Raw genomic sequence first — 21,082 nt, forward strand, 5'->3', positions numbered from 1 at the left:
TTTTCAAAATAAAACCCTTGTTGTCAAAAATACATTGCAATGTTTCTCGCATTAAGATTAACTAAAACAAAGTATAATTTCAGGAGGAATCTGTAGTAAATGAAAGTATGATGATGTTTGTTTTTACTAAAATGTTCTGATATATTTTCCCCCCAAAAGTGTCACATTTTAGACTTTCAGTTTAGGAGTTTTGGTGTCCCATGATGGTCTACATGCTGTTTCAGAGGCTTTTCCACCCTGACAAGAATACAATTCTGGGGGAAACGCTTCACCCTTGGAATTTCTCACAGTTGTTTTGGCATGACAATGGTCAAATTTGAAGTTATTGACATCGTTGTATGTGGTGCTCTGGTCTCAGCTGTTGATCACTCCCTTCCCTTCCTCTGGTCTCCACAGGGAGTCCGTCCCGAACTCTCTCCACCATGTCACTGTCCGTGCGCCCGGCCAGGCGCCTCGTCTCCAGATCCATCACTAGGAGCCAGAGCTTCGCTGGAGTCAACACCTACGACAAGCCATACAGGTAGACACACACACACACACACACAGTCACACACGCATACACATTGTGGGGAAGTACAGAGTTTACAGGACATCCTGTCAGGTGGAGCTCCACAGACAGACAGTCTGACTATGTGTGTGTGTGTGATTGTGTATAGAGGGACATGTGGGTGGAGTTTAGAGAAGCTGGGCAAAATGAATTACACTGTCTCTCCCATACCAACTACTGTTGAGGTTCCCTTGAGCAAGGCACTTCAGCCCCAACTGCTCTAGTGGAGCTGCTCAGTGGCCACCAGTAGAAGACTGTGGTTGTACTGGGCAGCTCCCAGTGTGGATGTGTGGAACTGTATGACTGTGAATCAGGGTGTTGCTGAAAAAAAAGAGCATGGAGCTGAGTCAACTTTCCCTGGATAAATAAAGATTAAAAAAAGAAAAACAAAACGTTACATTAGTGGGGATTTCTTCTTTGTCAGATTTTTATTGGTGCAGTGATGGAGACAAAAATGAGGTGGATGGGCTTGTTTTATAGGCCCATGCACTCATACGTTCCAGACACTCACTACTGTTACAACTATGGTACACTGGACTAAGTTGCAGTCTTAAATGATGATGATGACAATGACAATGAAGATAATGATCATCAAGATGATGGCAATGGCAGTGGCATGATTTTAACGTGATCATGTCATTATTGCAGGAACCTATTGGTGTTCAGCACTCCAGGTCTCACCAGGAAGCCGAGCAGAGCCAGCAGAATGTTTACCATGTCGACCAAGTCCAACCCACCACCGAAAATCCCCCAGCCCGAACGACTGGACGAGGTCTATGAGGCGCTGAAGAAAGGGCTTCAGTGAGTAAAATCACACAAACTTTTCACATAGAAAAGTTGTTTTTCTCTAGGTGGAAGTATTCCCACTACTTTGATTTTATCCAGTAAAAAGACGACAAGAACGTTAGCTATGTGGTTTCTCTTATCATTCACATAGAAACACATAAGCAAGTCACTTGAATCCTTAATTTTGAAGGTAACAGAGGATATAAGTGCCAAATTTGTGGCTGTAATGGAAAAGTAGGACTAGTTAGAGCTGGACGATAATTCAATATTATCGTTTATCGTCTTTCAGTGGGATTATATTGTGATGATATGGTGATTTTGGGATATCGAGACGCAGAATTCTGCTGTCTAAACTGATGAGAACAAGCACATTTTATTTAGAAACTCAGACAAAATGAAGTACGGTAGGAATATTATGTGAAAATTTCAGTTAGTTTGACATCACACCAAACATTACCATTCAGTTCAATATGATGAACATTAATTTGATTATTTAACGTGATTTCGCTTATGTGAGCCATATCGTCATATATATCGATATCGAAAAAAATCCTTATGATTATCGTGATATTGATTTCAACCATATCGTCCAGCCCTAGGACTAGTGTAACAAATTGCCTCTTACAGGGAGGAGTAAGTAATAATATTACAGTATATTGTAGTTGAATACAATGTTCCAGTCAATCTTATTGTCTGTGTCCTTTTACGTCCTACTGTATCAGTCTTAACAACTTCTGTGTGTGTGTGTACCCAGGTCCTATCTCCAAGTTCATCAGATAGAGTTAGACAGCCTCAGCAGACAGATGAAAGAATCGAAGAGGAATTCACGACTGGTATGGTCTGACATTTACTTTCATTACTTTAATACATTTTTATACATTGGACATGGACACAAATACAAATACTTTTGTTTTATGGCTTATTTTTTGTTGTTGATATATTTAAATTGGCTGAAGTTTTTTTTCTCCAGTGGATAAAGTTGGTAATTTACATAGGGATTTGTTTGTTAACTTGATGAATTATTTACAAAATGCCATGACAAGAAATCTCAGCCTTTTTTTTTATTTACTTTTTTCATGTAAAACAACCATTATAAAGAAATGACAAAAGATATAAAAACTATTTTTGTCAAGACGTGCCATGTCTACAAGTGAAGTTAAAAAAGTGTTTTGCTCTTTCGTAGGGAAAATGCCATTTTGAGAAAAATTACCATTACAGTTTTTCTTTCTTAGCTAATGTTGTGCTTGGTGTACTTGACACAGCTGGTATAAAAATGTATAAATTAACTATTTATAGTTGTTTTTCATGATTTATATATATGTATATGTGTATTTTTTTTTTTATAAAACTGCAGTAGTTATAGAACCAAAATCTAATATCTCAAAATATATCTAACATCTCAGACGACTGTGCAAGTAACTGTGATCAGGGTCACAAAATGCTAACTGGCTAACCAAGGCTAATGCTAATTTCTTTACTGTTAGCATTTTGTGACCCTTGATCAAATCACTTTTTTTATAGTGTTGCAGTCGTCTGACAACAGAAACAGAAAGATATGTCAGTGACAACATCTGTATTGTGTTATACATTACATTGAAACACAAAGTAAGTGATCACAGACAGAGTTATGGGCGACAGAAAGTTGGCTTTTTAACATTGCTGGCAACGGTGAGAACCGATCTATACCCTGCGGATGTATGGCAGCCATGTTTGTGAAAAGGGCCTATTCAGAAAATGTTCTGCCAAAGTGAAATATCACTTAAAATGAAGAGTGTCAAATTGTATGTCTTGTTTTTTATCACTGATGTCATGTCTGAGAGACACTGATGGTTTGATGTTCCCTCCTTCCTCAGGGCTTCCTGTATGAATTGGACAAGGTGAGTTTGCCATTGGACACAAATTCTACTAACTAGTAATGAACCTTTTGGTCTACATAATTTCTAGTGAACTAAGTTGGTGCACCTCAGTTGGCTTTGACTGAGGTATTGTGAGCATCATTCCCTCTCTGTGGACCAGTAGGAATCAATATGACTCTGTGCTTCCCTTTGACAGCAAGTGAAGGTGAATGAGCGGTTCATACGACGACTGGAGTTCCACCTCAGCAAGGTAAGACTTCCATCCGCCTTTTCCAGCTCTGTAGATGTTATGGAAAATTATAGTTGTCCAAAGAGTTTGGGAAATTTGTTCAGAAATGCTTGACTGGTCGGTTTTTGTAATCGCATCACTTTTAGATTACATGATTACATTTGCATAGATTACTTTTTGATTACATTTCTGCAATCACATTACTTTTGGTGATGAGATTACTTTTACATTGCATTTAGATGGCATTTTTGTAGTCACATTACTTTTTGATGACATTGAGATTAGATTACACTTTAGGAATCATGTTATTTTTTACCATAACCATATTTGATTTGCCATTTTGTAATCATATTTCATTTAGATTACATAAAAAAAATACATTCCTCATTAAATAAGTCCAACGTGACAGTTGTATATCTAAACAAGAACATTACACTTAAACAAGCTATTGTATTAGAAACTGAGGTATTTTAACACAGGTGCTGTGTATGTGTGTGCATGTGTGTTTGGTTGATCCTTACAGCTCAGCTGCATCAAGACCAGTCAAGCCTGTGTTTGGCTGGGAGCCAGTAATGTCTTTGGACTTTAGTCTGGCCTAGGTCACACACACACACACACACACACACACACACACACACACACGCAGAAGGTAGAGAATAGTCACACATTCCAGAGGTTAGTTGTTTAGTGAACCACTTAACTGTTTGAGCTGAATGATAACCTTGCTTGGTCTGCTGTCACACATGGGTCATTCTCTCTCTCTCTCTCTCTTTGCTCTCTCTCTCTCTCTCTCTCTCTCTCTCTCTCTCTCTCTTTCAATCTGTGTATGTGTGTTAAGAGTTAAAGTTAGATCACGGCATTCTGCTTTATTCGATAGAATACAGTGGATAGTGAAAGGAAACATGGGGCGTACTTTAATGGCATTACGACTATTATTTTATTCTTCATTCGTCACCATGCAGAGATGAGAAATGGAGGAGAGCGAGAGAAACAGAGATCAGACTGCTTTAAGGACTGTCATTGAGCTTGGAATTATTTTATTTTTTTTATCAAAATTTAGTTATCCACATATTTGGGGTCTTTGAATGATACTTTATGCTTGTGTGGTGTTATGTTTTTTTAAAACAACCTTTTGTGGTTAGATATTTTAAAAAAGATAGAAAGTATGCAACAGTGTTATGGCAAATCTTTGATGCTCAATATCTCAGAACTGCACTCTACCCAGATAGATCCTTATAATTCCAAGCTCACAAGTCACATGCTGCCATCTTGGATAAGTTTAATTGGAAAAATCACTTAACGACTGGATGTGGAAGGAAGGAAGGAAGGAGTGATAGATAGGTTGAAATACAGTTGGTTGAAATACAGTTGGTAGCATTAGTTAAATCAATGAAGACAAACCCTGGTCCTTCCAAGCTATAACTCCACCCAGATGGATGGTAAAGCGCTAATTGGGGCGCAGGATGTAGCCCCAAGTTCTTTCTACTTCTTTCTTTCCGTCTCCTCCCCTTACAGTCAGACTTTTAAAGGTCTGTATTTTGTTTATTTCACTTCCTCTCCTTTTTCCTCGTATGCCCCCTGGAGAGCAGTGGGGTCTCTGACCGCTCTGTGTGTGTGTGTGTGTGTTAATGCACATAACTAACTGCACATGTTTCTGTTTACACTCACATGGACCTGTGTTGTTACCGTATACCATGGCATATGTGTATGTGTGTGTGTGTGTGTGTGTGTGTGTGATCTTCTGGGGTGTCCAAATGTCCCAGCAGGAGTGGAACACCCTGAAAACACCCTCACTCTTATTTCCGTGTGTGTGTGTGTGTGTGTGTGTGTGTGTGTGTGATGATAATCCCTCAGTCTGACCTAGCCAGAACTTCTGCATTGCAGAGGATTTACTTCATCTCTCCTTTTCCTCCTCTCCCTCACGTCATTTTGTTCAGTGCATTTTTCATTCATAAACTAGTAGACTGTTGTTTTATGTGCAATGGGGCTGACTCATTTGGGAAATTGGGAGGAGTTAATTGCACTGAGAGGAGATATCATCTCAGAGTTTCTGGATGTGTGTTTGTGTGCACCCACCCATGCGTGTGACATCATTTCTGACCTGCTATAACGATAAGTGGGTCAGTAAACCATCAGCTGTACTCACCCACTGATAACGCCGTGATGACTCGTTAGCAGTGTTTGATCAGTAAAGTTTACAGCCTCGTGTTTGAATCAGGGAATGAGACAAATGAGTAATATTACATGTAGGAAACTAATAAAACCTCAATCACAGGAAATGAGCTCCATAGGTGTGTTTCAGTATGTGTGTTAGTGTGTATGTGCGTGTGTATATATATATATGGGGGGCTTTCAGGTGACATAACACACCCTCTGGTGACCATTTTGGAGCCACAAGTGGCTGTGAACAGCTTATTGTGTTTCTAAACTTACAACTTTTCTGTCTCAACAGAATTGAATAAACTATAAGACAATATGGCTAATTTCTGTTCCGTTTTTGAATGGGAATTGGTCATTTCTTCACTCATTCATCTGATTTTGTGTTTAGATAATGTCAGCTTGTTAGCTAGCTAACCATAGTATCTGGTCAGCTAACTATCACTGTCTTGTTAACACATCATCTCACACTAGCTAACGTATCTAGTAGAAGCTAGCGTTAGCAGTGGCTAGTAGCTGCATGTTAACATTAACATTGGTTGCTTTGCTGAAGCAGCATGCCAGCTAGTTCACAGCTAGCTAGCTAACAGTTAGTTCAGGTTAGCTGAGCTGACTCTTCTCAAGCTACAACTCGGAGTGTTTTGGAGTAGTGACTAGGGCTAAAGACAATAGGTGCTATCGCCGCTAAAAGATGTTAAGTTTAATTTCTCAAGTTACATATTTAGCAACTAACGCTTTTTACTGGCTGTCTGCTGTTGCTGTTGCTTTGTTTCTAGTCTTGTCTAGTCTAGTCTTGTTTATAGGCCTTTATCACAGTCAAGTCTCAAAGGGCTTTACATATCATATACCATACTATATCATACATATACATACTTTATATACACTACATCATATACATAGCCTACTATACATCATATACTACTAGATAGTTTCTCTTTATCTCTGAGCTCCATACTTTTGTCAGTTCTAACGCTGCTCTTTTCAGATTTGAGTGTGAAAGGATTGATCTATCAAGCCATTATTGTCAACAGAATTAGTAAAATGTTGTGAATAATAAAAGGATGTAGATGTAGCTAAACAAGGGTTTGACAGATATGGGTTTTTGAAGGCAGATAGCGATGTTCTTGGATTGAAACTGCTGATAGCTGTAAAATATGGAATCAATGAAAGTGCATCATGTCAGAGGTGGACTAGATCCCATTATTGAGTTGTTGTCCTTCCTTGTCCAGATTGAGGAACTGTATGAAGCCTACTGTCTGCAGAGGAGACTCAGAGACGGAGCCAACAAGATGGTGAAGGCCTACACTGCCTCTCCAGGAAGCAAGGAGGCTAGAGAGAGTCTATCTGAGGCCAACAAAGGATACAAGGAGTACACAGAGGTAAGGAGAGAGGATGTGGGGATGTAAGTGGAGGATTAGATTCGGATTTAGATTAGATTAAACTTTATTGATCCCTTTTGGGCAAATTGCAGCAGCAAGTAGTAGCAGGATACAGGAAAGAAGAATAGTATAGAAATAAGAATAGAGCAATAGACCAATAGAGGTTGATAAAGGTCATATAAGGTTTTGTTTCATTTTACTCTTCAAGAGACAGAAGAAAGAAAGAGGGAGGAACGGAGGGAGGAAGAGAGAGAAGCAGAGATAAGAGTTCAAAATAATGTAACCTGAAACGCAACAGGTGCTCTCTCTCTCGCTCTCTCTCTCTCTCCCCCCCTTCTCTCTCTCTCTCTCTCTCTCTCTCTCTCTCTCTCTCTCTCTCTCTCTCTCTCTCTCTCTCTCTCTCTCTCTCTCTCCCTCCCCCCTTCTCTCTCCCCCCCTTCTCTCTCTTTCTCTCTCTCTCTCTCTCTCTCTCTCTCTCTCTCTCTCCGTCTCCCTTAGGAAAACAAAGGCTGCAGTGTTAATGCTGCTCGCTTGGCAGTGGCTTTGAAGTTTGTGGCTGGTGTCAAAATGATTTCCTCTCCTCATTCTCTCCTCCTTTCCTTCAACCTCCCCTGCCTCTCTCTTTCACACACACCTCTCTATCTCTCCTGTAGAACATGTGCGTGTTGGAGAGCGAGTTGGAGAACCAGCTGGGGGAGTTTCACATTAAGATGAAAGGTACGAAGAATGAAGGATGATAGTGAATTCACTCGTCGGTCTGCACTCCTCCCTCCTTCTTCCTCTCATTTTCCATTTTTTTCCTCTCTCCTCCTCACATTCCCTCTTAAATTGACCAATCTATCCTCACCCATACCCTTTAAAAAAAAAAGACTAGACAAGATGAAACCGTATTGTGATATTTCTTGAATATTGTGATATTTTCAGAGCTACCGAATAATAATTATTATTATTATTAGCCTAGAAATTTGATGTAATTTAGAAGAAATAAACAAAAATACCAAAAAAGCTTTGTGTCTTCTATAGATCAGTGCTGTGGTCACTTTATTATTATCATTATTTGTGGTAGTATATTTATTTCAATATTTATTCATATGTATTTTATATATATGATATGTAACTTCTCCCTGTCTGTCTTCCAGGTCTGGCTGGATTTGCTAGGTTGTGTGCTGGAGACCAGTATGAGGTTAGTCTCACACACACACACACACACACACACACACAGTCAGTCTTTCTCTTTCCATTTATCCCTCTATCTCTATTGCTTCCTGTCTTTCTCGCTTCACTTTCACTACCTGTGAAATCTAAAAAACCTAATCTCCCCCTCAGGCCCACATGTCATTCAGCTGGTATAGAGACTCACACACACGCACACACACACATTGAAACGCTGTTTACTGCTCAGGAAAGAACATGTACACACTATTCTGTTGAGTGACACAAATTGTACACACACACACATCTCTAGTTGACATACAGAAAAAAAGACTGATGGTGTGTGTGTGTGTGTGTGTGTGTGTGTGTGTGTGTGTGTGCGTGCGTGCGCGCGCGCGTTCAGATCTTTATGAAGTATGGTCGGCAGCGGTGGAGGCTCAGAGGGAGAATAGAGATCAATGGCAAGCAGGTGTGGGACAGTGAGGAGATGGTGTTTCTACCGCTCATCACCGAGTTCCTCTCTATCAAGGTGAGTCTCTCCCTCGCTCTTTCTTTTTTCTGATTGTTTTTAGTATCATTTGCTTATTATTTGCTTTGGTGACTACTCAATTGTTTCTGTTTCTATGGTTACAGTTCTGCTACAGTGTAGCCCATGGATGCTAGCTACAGATGTTTGTATAGTTGCAGTCCTGCTGGACTATTATGTTGGCGGAAGGTTGTAGTGCAACAACAACTGATTTGTACTCCACTGTGGTCTCCTAGGTGACGGAGCTGAAGAGCTTGGCCAATCACGTGGTAGTAGGAAGTGTTTCATGCGAGACCAAGGACCTGTTTGCCGCACTGCCCCAGACAGTTGCCGTGGATATTAACGACCTGGGAACAATTAAACTAAGCCTAGAGGTCACATGGAAGTGAGTCCTGGCAATCATCCAGTCTTTTTTTTTTTCATCTAATCATTCATTTATTTATGAAACACTTCTCCGAAGGATGTATCATTTTCCATGTTTTTATTCTAAACTGAACATTTTCTTAATATAGTATGGAATGTTTAGTCAATTAAGCTTTTGTCTCTCCCTCTCCCTCCGTCCCTTTTTCTCTCTTTGTCAGTCCGTTTGATAAGGATGACCAGGTGTCGGCGGCAAGCTCAGTCAACAAAGCGCCGACCATCAACAAGAGATTCTCAACGGTCTTCAACCAGAGTCCACCTGACACCCCGTCACTACGCGAACAGGCTTTCTATGTGAGCTTTTTAGTAATCAAGCAGCCTCTTTATTATTTCTGTCCTATCTAGAGTAGGGTTCGACCGATATGTGTTTTTGAAAGCTGATACTGATATATTTGGGAACAAACTGCCTGTTCTGACTGCTGCTTACATAGCAGAGTAGCTTTGTGAGGCCCAAAAAGGACCAAATGTCTTGTCTGTCTCGTGTACTAGCGTATACAGCTGTGGTCAGTTCCGAATATCCTTAGCCAATTTCAGACACACACTCTTCGATGCAGTTTCCGGTCGTTTTAGCACTTGTCTTTCGTCATAGATCTCTGCCAAAAGGCAAGTGATATGAAATCAAACATATCCGAGAAGCTAAAAATTAAATGTCTCATCAGTGTGTCTGTCAGATTTGGCCATGGGTGTTTGGAATTGGCCAAGGGTGTCTGGTTTTGGCTAGCGGTACATTAGTCATGTAGATGCAGTTGGGTATGAGTAGTTGTGCTTTGCAGTTGATTGTTGTTACAGTTGTTGTTTGCTATACGCTGTGATGTAGTTTTGTTTGTGTGATATTATACATTGGCAGTAATTTATCTAGTCTAGCTGCTGCTGTGGTTGTGATGTCGTGGCTCCATGTTTCTTAAACTGAGTCGAGAGACCGTAAATGTGACGTGAGGCTGTTTCTGGTGGGTACCCACACAGCATGAATAGTGGTATGAATAGTAGTACTCTGTCATTAGACTGGGTCTCATGGTGAGAACTTGAAGAAGTTCAAGAAGTTCTGTGCTAAAGGTGTAGACCAGTAGTTCTCAACCATGTACCATCAAGGCCCAAGAGTATACAGGTTTTCACTGCAATGAAACACTACAGCAGCTATCTGTTTAGTTTCCCCTCTCTGGTTGAAGGCATTACTCTTGGGCCTCGATGGCACATGGTTGTGGACCACTGGTGTAGAGGTAGCATTTGATTTCAGTCTTCAACCACCAATCCCCACCTAACTATTCCATTGCCCTTTGTTCCACCTGGCGGCCACTTGTCATGTTCAGTCGTTGCCTCGGAGTCTGACCAGGCGGCAGCGCTGGGTGTTGCTGGATGTCTTCAGAGATACACTTAGCCACAGATGCTCCTGTAGTGACAAGTCACCCACAAGACCGGCCACTGCAGTAAGTCATGATAGAGTAGAACCTTAGAGAACTTAGGTGCTAGAACCCCATATGACTACCCACTGCAGTAAGTCATGATGGAGTAGAACCTTAGAGAACTTAGGCGCTAGAACCCCATATGACTACCCACTGCAGTAAGTCATGATGGAGTAGAACCTTAGACAACTTAGGCGCTAGAACCCCATATGACTACCCACTGCAGTAAGTCATGATGGAGTAGAACCTTAGAGGACCGGGGAGCTAGAACCCCATAGCAATACTCATTGGTGTAAGTTATGATGGTGTAGAACATCAGAGGACCTAGAACCATGGTCTCCGTCAATTTGCCATGCAGGGTTTCATTCCAACTAAACACTAAGGTACAGCAGCTGATTTCACTGATAAGCACCTTCAATCAAAGAGGAGGAACTAAGTGAAATCAGCTGCTGTAGTGATTGGTTGGAATGAAAACCTGTATATGCATGGCTCTTGATGGCACATGGTTGAGAACCATGGCCTAGAGTGTACTTGGTCATATGAGTTGAAAATATGGTGTCGCACACAATGGAAAGTTACTTTGTTGAGCAATGTGCTCAGTAGAGCACAGACCTCCACCATGTCTGACAACCACCTTTTGGTGATATGCCACACCTAGCACCACGCCCCCTTTTGGCTAATCGACATGAAAAGTTAATATGTTCTTCCTTGGCCCATAACCAACCTTCATATCAAGTTTTGTGCAAATTTGTGCCCAACATTTTGAGATACCCTGATGACAGACAGACGGACGGACAAACACACAGACGCGGGTGAAAACATACTGTGTGTACAACATATCAAAAGATAATCAAGAAAAACGAACAAAATTCAACTTGAACTTAATTTTCAACTTATATGATCTAATAATTGGATACCGCACCAGCCTGAGCACAGTGGCTACACTACAATTAGAATGTACTTGTACCACCCACTAGTGTTAGTAATGATGGGGTAGAAACTTTGAAAACCTAGAAGGTACTTAGAACCACTTCACTGGTATAAGTTATGATGGAGAGGAACCTTACAACCTAGAACTCCATATGATTGTTTATGATAGTGTGGAACCAGAGATAATGTATAGAGTATTTACCACCACCCAGTGTCAGTTATGATGGAGAAAACCCTTCAGATCATGCAAGTTCTGACCAAACCTACCATGATTTAGTGGCACCTACAAGAACATTGAATCCGTGTTCCTTCATTCATCTGTGTTAAGGCAATGTTCATACCAATCCAAGGTCTTCTCTAGAACTTACATGCTACTTGCTTATCCATTAGAGCCCCATAGTATATCGTTTTCACTGTTGTTTATATTGTAGCAGATATTGTCAGATTCCTGGAGAAACCTTTCATCTACAAAATGTCAGCTTTTGAATAATTCAGCAATTGTGCTCCATGCATTTTTATTTATCACACATTTTCAATTGTTTGGCTTGGTCCCATGTTCATGAAAATGGCTCTGTATGCTAGAGACAATATCAGCTGGCAGTTACTGACAACGATGGAGATACAAGGTTTCTGTAGGACACAGATTCTCTGAGACTGCACATTATGAGTTTTGGAGTGTGTCTGCTTGGCAATGTTTACTTAAGTGAATACTGTTGAAAAGTCAGTTTCCAATTGGTTGCCCTTGTGCAATGCGCTCCAGTATCCTAAGAGGTTGGTCATTGAAGCAGAATGGAACAGAACAAAGCAGAGTCGATTACTGCATTCTGTGTAAAGAGGAGATAATTAAGAAGAGCAGGCAGTGCACTTGACCTCGCCAGATTGTCTAATTAGAGAATAAATGTGTGCACCATGTTGAAAAAGCTGAAGTAGCCTGAATCAAAATCTGTCATTGTGTGCCAATGGAAACGCAATCAGCAGATTTGCTTGAATGAATGCTGTTGACAGAGTTCAGTTCCAGTCTGTTGCTCTGGTGATAATTGACTGCTCAGCGAAGGCGAGGAACACAGAGTCAAAGGCTGCATGTCACACTGAGAGAGAATAATCAAGAGGGAAGAGTGTGTAGAGTGTGGGCTAGCCAGTAGGGCTGTTATCTGACTAATTCAATATGCAGTGTGGCGATGGCGAGTATTAGCCAGCTAGCTGTCAGTCTGTCGGAGCTGATGGCCAGGATCCAGAATGGGAATGGGGTCTTTAGCTTTCTCTTTCCGTCAAGCTGTCTCCATAACTTTTCAGCTGAACTATCACGATGGAATTAATTGCATACACAGTTACATTTACATTTACAGAATCATAGGTTCCACTTTCAGCACTATTATCTCCCCACGAACAGTGTAGACGTTTCTACAATTCAATACTAAATCAACAACAGAAATCTTCCCATATGGGTCAATGAGATTAACACGACCCCCTTTTTGGGGGTCCGTGTCATGAAAACATTTGAGAACTGCTATGTTAGATTACATTGGATTTGACCGGAATCTTTTCGCTCCACATCATGGCAGAAATATTGTTGTATTTGAAAAATCTTATTAGTGAAACATGGACTGGCCTTGCTGCAACAGGCCACCACAGCTGACACAATGTTTAAACCGGTAATCTACAAAATGACACTTTGTCTCCTCTACCACATTCACTGCCAACCCTGCCCATCTAGACAACCACCTAATTCATCCACGTCTACTTCATCACTCTTCTACTTACTGTATCTATCTCTATCTGTCTCTTTTCTCTCTATCCAACCATTTGAATATTCCTTTATAATTCTTTCTCTTGTAGAACATGCTCCGCCGTCATGATGAGTTAGAGAACGGAACAGCCTGGTCCAATTCATCAGAATCATCCGATGATTCCTCCAGTCCTCAGTTGTCTGTCGGAGGGCTGCGCAACTCCACAGACCATAAGGTAACGCAGTGGACTCTATATGTTCTTTCTCTTCTCTTCTGCTCTCCTCTGCTATGATTCTATCTAGCCCTCTCTTTTCTGTTTATCCCTCTGTCATTATCGTTGTTAAAGATTAAGCTTTGTTTTTCACTACACACCTTTCTCCTGTGTCAGAGAGGACATTGAAAAGATGTTTGATGGTAACAAAGGAACTTGGGTTGAGTTTGAGAATCACTGTGCTATGCTGCATGACTCAGGCTGGAGACACACTACATGACCAAACAGACTGTTGAAAGATTAGACATTACACAATTTTGGGAACACGCACTCGACGACCATGTGGATTTTCTGATCACACACTTGACTACCAGTTGGATTTGGGCATTACACACTTGACGACCAGTTGGATTTGGGGAACACACACTACCCGAGTTCTACCAACATGCAACTCCCCAGATGTGAAGAAAACACACTCTCGCACAACTACAACACAGAACCAGAACAAACATGGAGATGCAACAATTTGCTTCTGTACTTTTTTGACTTCTCTCACACCAAGTTCTCACTGGCTGTTGCTGGTCTCCATTCTGATCTGAGTGGTTGACCAGCTCATACTACAAAAGAACTTCAAAAATATAACGCGTTCAAAATAATGGTTATGGTCCTGACTGGATCGAGAGGCAAGAGATTGAAGTCCTGAACCCTCACACACTACAGTCATGATCATCTGTACATCCAACCCAAAGATCTTGAAAATCAGCCATGATGCCAAATCAAGGCTATAATCAGCCTAAAAGTCATGTAGTGTGTTCTTGGGATTAGTCTATCTCTCTCTGACTCTCTGTCTCTATGTTTCTCTCTCTCTCTCTCTAGCCAGTAGTGGTGACTCCAGAACTCCAGCCGACTGCAGCTGGAAGCTCCTCCCCTCAGATTGACATCTCATTTCGCCCCAGAGACTCCGCCTCCTCAACTCCAAACTCCGCCCACAAAGTTAGCACTGCCAACGAGGTGCACAACATGACAGAACACCAAGGGGAGGGCCAAAGGTATTGTTTCATTTGCAACTAGAAGGGCACTCGGAGAGCGCAGACCTCCGCCAAGGTTCGTGCTATTATTGCTTGTTCGTGAGTCAGATCCGGATCCACTCCAAAATTTAATGGGTTCTTCCTTGGCCCATGCTACACCCTTCCACGAAGTTTCATGAAAATCGGGCCAGTAGTTTTTCCGTAATCCTGCTAACAGACAAACAAACAGACAAACAAACAAACAAACAAACGGCACTGAAAACATAACCTCCTTGGCGGAGGTAACTACTTGGATTATATTCAATTGAATTTCCTGTTCTGCTTCTTGTGCTTTGTTTTCTTCTGGACCTGTACTATAAACAGTAACTAAACCCCAAACCCAAATCTGTGGTGAAGCCTGACACCAAATGGTGAAAACTAGGGTACTGAACTGGCCATCTGCTATTGGCTGGTCTTTGGTGCCAGGTGATGTCACCTTCTATAGAGTACAACAGGTGGTGACATTACTCTTAATGCAATGTGTGTGGAAGTCTCGTAACATTTTCCTAAATTATATATTTCGTTGACTGTTGCCATTGATTTCCTCTCATTTTTGCTTTTCATGCAAAGAGTTTGCGAGTCTTGGAATATGCAATGTGCTGTATCGGTATGCTTTGATTCACTGATATATTAATTGATTGACAGGGAGGACGAAGAGGGGCCAGTCACGATGATGACAACTACACCTGGAAATGAGGAAGAGGAGTTGGCGAAACAATCACCCCTATCACCAGCGGGCGGGGTGATGCCTAACGGCCACGCCTCCCGCTCCTATTCGCGGTCGCTGAGCCACATCAGCGAAAGCAGCGCTGACGGTGTCGTCTTGACGGACAAGTCCGCCTGCGATTCGGGGGAGGCGACGTCTTTGGCGTCCGGGATCTCAATCAGTGACATTGAAATGGAGATGCCCGATAGAACGCCCGAACCGCCGAGCTCCGTTGCCACGGATGCCAAACTGTCGCCGAAGACGGTAGCTGTCGCCGAAGAAACCGCGGCGGCCAACGTCTCAGATCTCCACCCAGCGGAGGAGGAACCTACAAAACACGACAGGGAGGTTCACGAGGATAAATCCGGCGCTTCCCTTGCCGCCTCCACCTCCAGGACTGAAAGTGCGGACCCTAACACACAGTCACAAATGAACACACAGTCCAATACACTCTCAGAAAGCATAGATGTGACCTATATAGCCTGCCGGGTGTCGGTGGAGGAGGAGGAGACGTCGGGGGCTACAGTAGATTCTGCGTCCAGGGAGGGTGAGGGGCCGGTGGACAGCGGGGTAGAAGACGCCCTGGGAGCCGTCATCTCTTCTCTGGATGATTACAGAGGACAGTTCCCCGAGTTACAGCTGCTGGAACAAGAGCTGAGGCTGCTGCAAGTTACACTGAAGGTGAGATGGAAGTGTGCATGTACAAAGCAATACTGGCTTCAGTTCAGTTTCAGTTCAGTTTGGGCAAGTGAGTTTTATTTTAAAATATCAGCCCCGATATATGGGGCTGATATTGGTCTTTATTTAAAAATCAAATGTGGTCCACCTCTGATATGATGGAGGTTCCTCCCTGATCACAGCTAGTCAATATGTTTTTATTATTATTTTCATATCAGATGTCTGACCAGAGAAATTAGGGCTGCACGATATATCGCTTCAGCATCGTCAGCGCGATGTGCGCATGCGCAATAGTCACATCGCAGGACGTGCGATGTCAAGTAAGGCAAATTAACTCAAACACGTCATGCTACAACTTTTTTGCTGCTTGATACAAAAGGAAAACTCGCACGGTTCTCATTTTCCATGACTAATCTACAAGAGAAGTCTGTCTGATATAATATAATTTACTCAGATTTAAGGGTTTGTTATAAGAGTAGCGTATTTTACCTTTCCAGCTTTCGCGGCTCCGAACCGTAGTTGGGAAGCCTCTGGTGTTGTGCTAGCCTACTTTAGCTTAGCCTGGCTCATAGCTGGTAACAAGCTTTTTACTAAGAGTCCGGACCAACTCTGCAGTGGAGAACTGGCACTTTATTTCGGTACAGCAGCGAACATAATGCACGGCCTCTCGTGACATTCTAAGCTCTTTTCCCGCTAACTATGGTAACTTTACTCACTTGGCATCCTGCAACTCACTCTGGCTGCGGCTAAAAACACACTCACTTCCTACTACGTCACCCGCACAGGTTACCCACAAGGCCACCTTCTTAAAGTGACAAGGCTTGATAGAGCGATTCAAGTCATTTGGTGAAAATTCCTGTATTTTTTCATATCGCAATATATATCGCAGAAAAAAAATATATTGCAATGTCAGTTTTTTCCAATATCGTGCAGCCCTAAGATAAATCATTCCAGTGTGGCGTGGAGGATTTTACTCAACAGTCTGTAAAACCTGCAGTGAAACCTGCCTCACTCTGCCTTAAGAAGCTGCTAACACACCTACAACTATTTCATTAGTCTGGCTTTCAATGGAGAGTTTTAGTGTCCCATGATGGTCTAAATGCTGTTTCAGAGGCTTTTCCATCCCAACCCTGAGCTTTTGATATTGAATATCAGCACAAAATATTGTCTATCAGCAGCTTAGATCCAAACATATTGGTATCCATATTGGACGTGAAACATATTGGTCGAACCCAAATTCAAATATTCAATTCTTATCTAGTAACAGACTAACCTGGCTTGAGAATGTCTTCAGCAACCAAATAATGAAAGAATTACCACTCTATCATTACCATATATGAAGAATTTCTCATTTCAAGGGTCTGAGGACACAATGACTGGATAAAGCACTGTTTTCATTCTGGCCCGCCTGGTGAGCAGCATAGATAAAATACCGCAGGAGGGCGGACTGTCCCTCACAGTACAACAAACGAGAGTGGAGCGAGGAAGAGAAACAGAGCTTCCCAGAAATCCCTGTTTCCCAGGGGGGGCAGGAGTAGGGCGCGGACCTTCCTGCCCCTCCTGAAGCCTTACCCACCCCACAGTGCGCTGGGAGATGTTAGTAGAATATGTTTGTGTATGTGTGTGTGTGTCTGTGCACTTTGAAGCATGGTGTCTACTTTCCACGTTCTTCCTCACTGAGTCAGGGCTCTGATGCCAAAAAAAACCCTAAAAAAACAATTGCAATACATTTTGACCAGAGTGCATTTAAACTGTGGTCTGGGACCTCAGACTCTACAACAGTAATAGAATGTTTTAATGAGATTCAGTTTATTGACAGAAAAAGGTTTAAGAGCAGGTGCTTCAGATGATGTTTTTTATTCGCTCTGTATGTTGTTTTTGTCCTGCAAAAACCTTGTATCTCCAATTTTTCAGTTTTTATGGTATTTTATTTTATTAACACCTGACATTGTACCCCACGTGCACAAACTGTGTAACCCTGAGACTAAGCCAAAATGTTGATAATGGATTATTCAGTTGGGGAAAACGAAGAACGAGCAAAGCATTTTCCATTCTGAATGCACACCTTGTGAGGTCACTGCCCCAAAAAATGCATTAAAAACCAAACAGTTCAGCCAGTTGTTTAACACCCACCTTCCAACCCCAACCATTTTGAAATCTTTGTAAAAATCCATTAACATCAATGGGGGGAAATCAACCAGTTTGCCTCAGTCCCTAAGGAGTAGACTCCTTGGAGATATGAGGTTTCTGGATTGACTCAATGTTTGACATAAGGGTGTAACCAGGTTTGTGTGGCAATGTATATCTCTGTGTATCTGTACACTTGTGTGAATGAGCTTCCCTATTGGCCTGATTTGAGTGTCCATGCATGTTCAATATCGGACCAGGATTATTCTTTCTGTGTGTGTGTGTGTGTGTGTGTGTGTGTGTGTGTGTGTGTGTGTTAATGTGTATCCATACATTTGTGTGCATCTATGTACATATCTGACTGTTGGCCTGTGGTCTGACTATGGATCTGTTTGTTTGTTGTTGTTACATTTGTGTGTGTGTGTGTGTGTGTGTGTGTGTGCAGGGCGGTAGGCGCAGCCGGTCGGCCAGCGTTGTCAGCCTCACCGTGGAAACGGCTCTGGGCAGCTTTGACTTCCTCAACACCTCCGATATGGAGGAGGAAGAGGAGGAAGAGGGCGAGAAGAGGACTAGAAATGGCAGGTTAGTAGTGAAAATGAACTTATCATGAAATCAACCTATATCCATTTTGTCTTTTAGTCTTACAATAAATCATTTCTGAGTACAAAAGGAACTCTTTGAGGAGCCCTATGCTATAAAGAAACAATTTAGAAGTCTTAATTATGGGAAAGATACAAGTTCTGAAAGCAGTGAAATTCTGAAATGTCCTTGTTGTGTTTTCATGTCAGTCTTTTTAAAAGCTGAAATTCATTTTCCCCTTGAGGTAAGTTACTAAACTGAAGTGAACTTAAAGAAAATATCAGATAACATTTCAGATGTGATAGCAATCATATTTAATTTAAGCCTAAATATAATTTCCAAGATGACAAAGTGTAGATTTTGTTTTTACAGGAATAGTACTTCAACTTTGATTTGCCATGTCAAACTTGTGCTGTTGAGGAGTCTCATCATATTGTGGTAGTTTGCTGCTATCTAGTGGAGGTACCATGTACCATCACTTTGTACCATGGACAGAAACCATTGTATCAACTATACTGGTCTTTGCAGTCATGAGAGCATTTGAAGAGGGTGGAAAGGGGATTTTAACACAAATTATTACATGCATCACCTTTATTTGTAGGGGGAAAATAAGGATACAGAGAGAAATTATTCTGTTACTCTAGTCTGAATTTTCATTTCATACATGTCTTCACATATTTTCATTCATTTTCATGTTGTTCCTTTTCTCAGCATGTTCTACCACTGCTGTTTTTCACATCCTCATAATGCTGTAATTAATTTCTTGACACGTTGGAATTGTCAGCTGCATTAGGTTTACTAATCATATTATTTCTCTTCTATTTCAATTTCATGTGTCCTATTGCTGTTTACTGCTGCAACAACCCAATTCCCTTTTATTAAAAATCAGATCTGGTCCAGCCAGTGTGCTCCACCTCTGATGTGATGGATGTGATGCAGTTTTATCGATTACATATTTATTGTAGAATTGATCAATACTATACTGGCTGTCTATGGGAAGATTGTAACCTGAACTGATTCTAATGAGACATTTCCATTGGATATGTAGGCATTTATGAATGCATGAAAATGTTATTATTATTATTATTACTACTACTATACTGGTTTCAGTGGAGCGTTTTAGTGTCACATGATGGTGTAAATGCTGTTTCAGAGACTATTCCACCCCGAAAAGAAAAAGATATTAAAGATATTGAATATTGGTGAAAAATATCGGCTACCGGCAGCTTTAATCACAAAACATTATATATTTTTTTAAATTGTTAATATTAGAATATATTAGTATTGGCCTTCAAAAACCAAATCCAGTCAACACTAACTCTTGTGTATTTAATCCCAGCCCTTCATTTGCAGTTTCATCAGTCACTCTTGTCTCTGTGTGCAGGTGTCATCAGGACGGAGGCTGGGACGCCCCCTCCTCCCCCACCACCCCCCTCACCACCGGCTGTTCTGTTCTAGACCGCTCTCTGGTGGTCCACCTGAAGAACTGCAGCTCCCAGCTACTGGTAAGACACTCAAATAACTGATCACACTCCAGTAGAAGTATATAAAGTGGTTTTAATGATATGTGGGGAGTTGTGGAGGGTAAACCCACCTAAATTCACTTTACCCACCTATAAATTCATGATGAATTTCTAGGTTATTATTGTTGTTACTATTATTGTCTCATAACTTACACAGGTCTGATACTACTTATTATGATGATGATAATAAGTAGTATCAGTAGTATCATTTAAGGGGGAAAAAATGCTAATTTGATAATAATTGTAATAACAACACTTTAATAATTTTATATTTTTCTGAAAATATAATGTATTTCTCTTCATATTGTTGGTTGTTTGCCTTATGATGATCAGTGAAGGGAAGTCATAGCTTATCTTCTTTTTTGTTTAACTCTACATCATTATGTACAGTATATGCCTATAAAGCAACATAATACAAATGCTAAAAGACTAGAGTTAAGACACAGGGTGAGAAAACACACCAAAATCCTCTGTAGTAGGAGAAGATCTTCACAGTCCGTAGAGAGAAGGATTTCCATCTGGATGAGGGTTCCGCTGATATGGGATTTTGAATTGGATTGAAGCTGCCAATAGCCAATATTTTGTACCAATATTCAATATCTTTAAATTTGACCATTTTCGAAAAAATATTACAAGTATTCAGTATTTCCCTCAAAATTGTATTCTTGTCAGGGGCTTTAAAGCCACTAAAACACCATTTAGACCATGGGACACTAAAACTCTCCACTGAAACCCAGGATACTATTACTACTACTACTACTACTACCATTAATGATAATAATAATAGTAGTAGTAGTTGTAGCAGTAGTAGTAATACTAAACATACGGGTGCATACTTGTGTGGAATCTGATCAAAATGTCTCATTAGAATCAGTTCAGGTTGAGGTCTTCCCATAGACAACCAGTGTAGTGTTGATCAATTCTACAATCAGTTTGTAATCAATCAAACTGCATCATATCCATCATATCAGAGGTGAACCACACTGACTTGCTTATATCAGATATTTAATATAAGACCTATATTAGCCCCCACATATCAGTCTAACCTTACACAATACAGTTCAATTCAAAAACTTTAGAGA

General features: G+C 41.2%; 1 protein-coding gene across 1 annotated transcript in view; it reads left to right on the forward strand.

The window, feature by feature from the left end:
* The first annotated feature begins 401 nt into the window (after positions 1–401).
* Positions 402–21,082, forward strand: part of ripor1 (RHO family interacting cell polarization regulator 1) — a 29,164-nt gene continuing 8,483 nt past the window's right edge. Inside the window, exons 1-16 of the mRNA XM_071917579.2 lie at positions 402–520; positions 1,196–1,348; positions 2,088–2,166; positions 3,187–3,210; positions 3,386–3,439; positions 6,805–6,954; positions 7,608–7,671; positions 8,094–8,137; positions 8,510–8,635; positions 8,869–9,017; positions 9,214–9,346; positions 13,219–13,344; positions 14,197–14,369; positions 15,033–15,774; positions 18,344–18,480; positions 19,862–19,982. Of these exons, the coding sequence (XP_071773680.2) occupies positions 423–520; positions 1,196–1,348; positions 2,088–2,166; positions 3,187–3,210; positions 3,386–3,439; positions 6,805–6,954; positions 7,608–7,671; positions 8,094–8,137; positions 8,510–8,635; positions 8,869–9,017; positions 9,214–9,346; positions 13,219–13,344; positions 14,197–14,369; positions 15,033–15,774; positions 18,344–18,480; positions 19,862–19,982 (2,373 nt within the window). The 5' untranslated portion in view covers positions 402–422. The remainder of the gene's footprint in view (positions 521–1,195; positions 1,349–2,087; positions 2,167–3,186; positions 3,211–3,385; positions 3,440–6,804; positions 6,955–7,607; positions 7,672–8,093; positions 8,138–8,509; positions 8,636–8,868; positions 9,018–9,213; positions 9,347–13,218; positions 13,345–14,196; positions 14,370–15,032; positions 15,775–18,343; positions 18,481–19,861; positions 19,983–21,082) is intronic.

Source organism: Centroberyx gerrardi, chromosome 4 (genome assembly GCF_048128805.1).
Source record: "Centroberyx gerrardi isolate f3 chromosome 4, fCenGer3.hap1.cur.20231027, whole genome shotgun sequence".
Lineage (NCBI taxonomy): Eukaryota > Metazoa > Chordata > Actinopteri > Beryciformes > Berycidae > Centroberyx > Centroberyx gerrardi.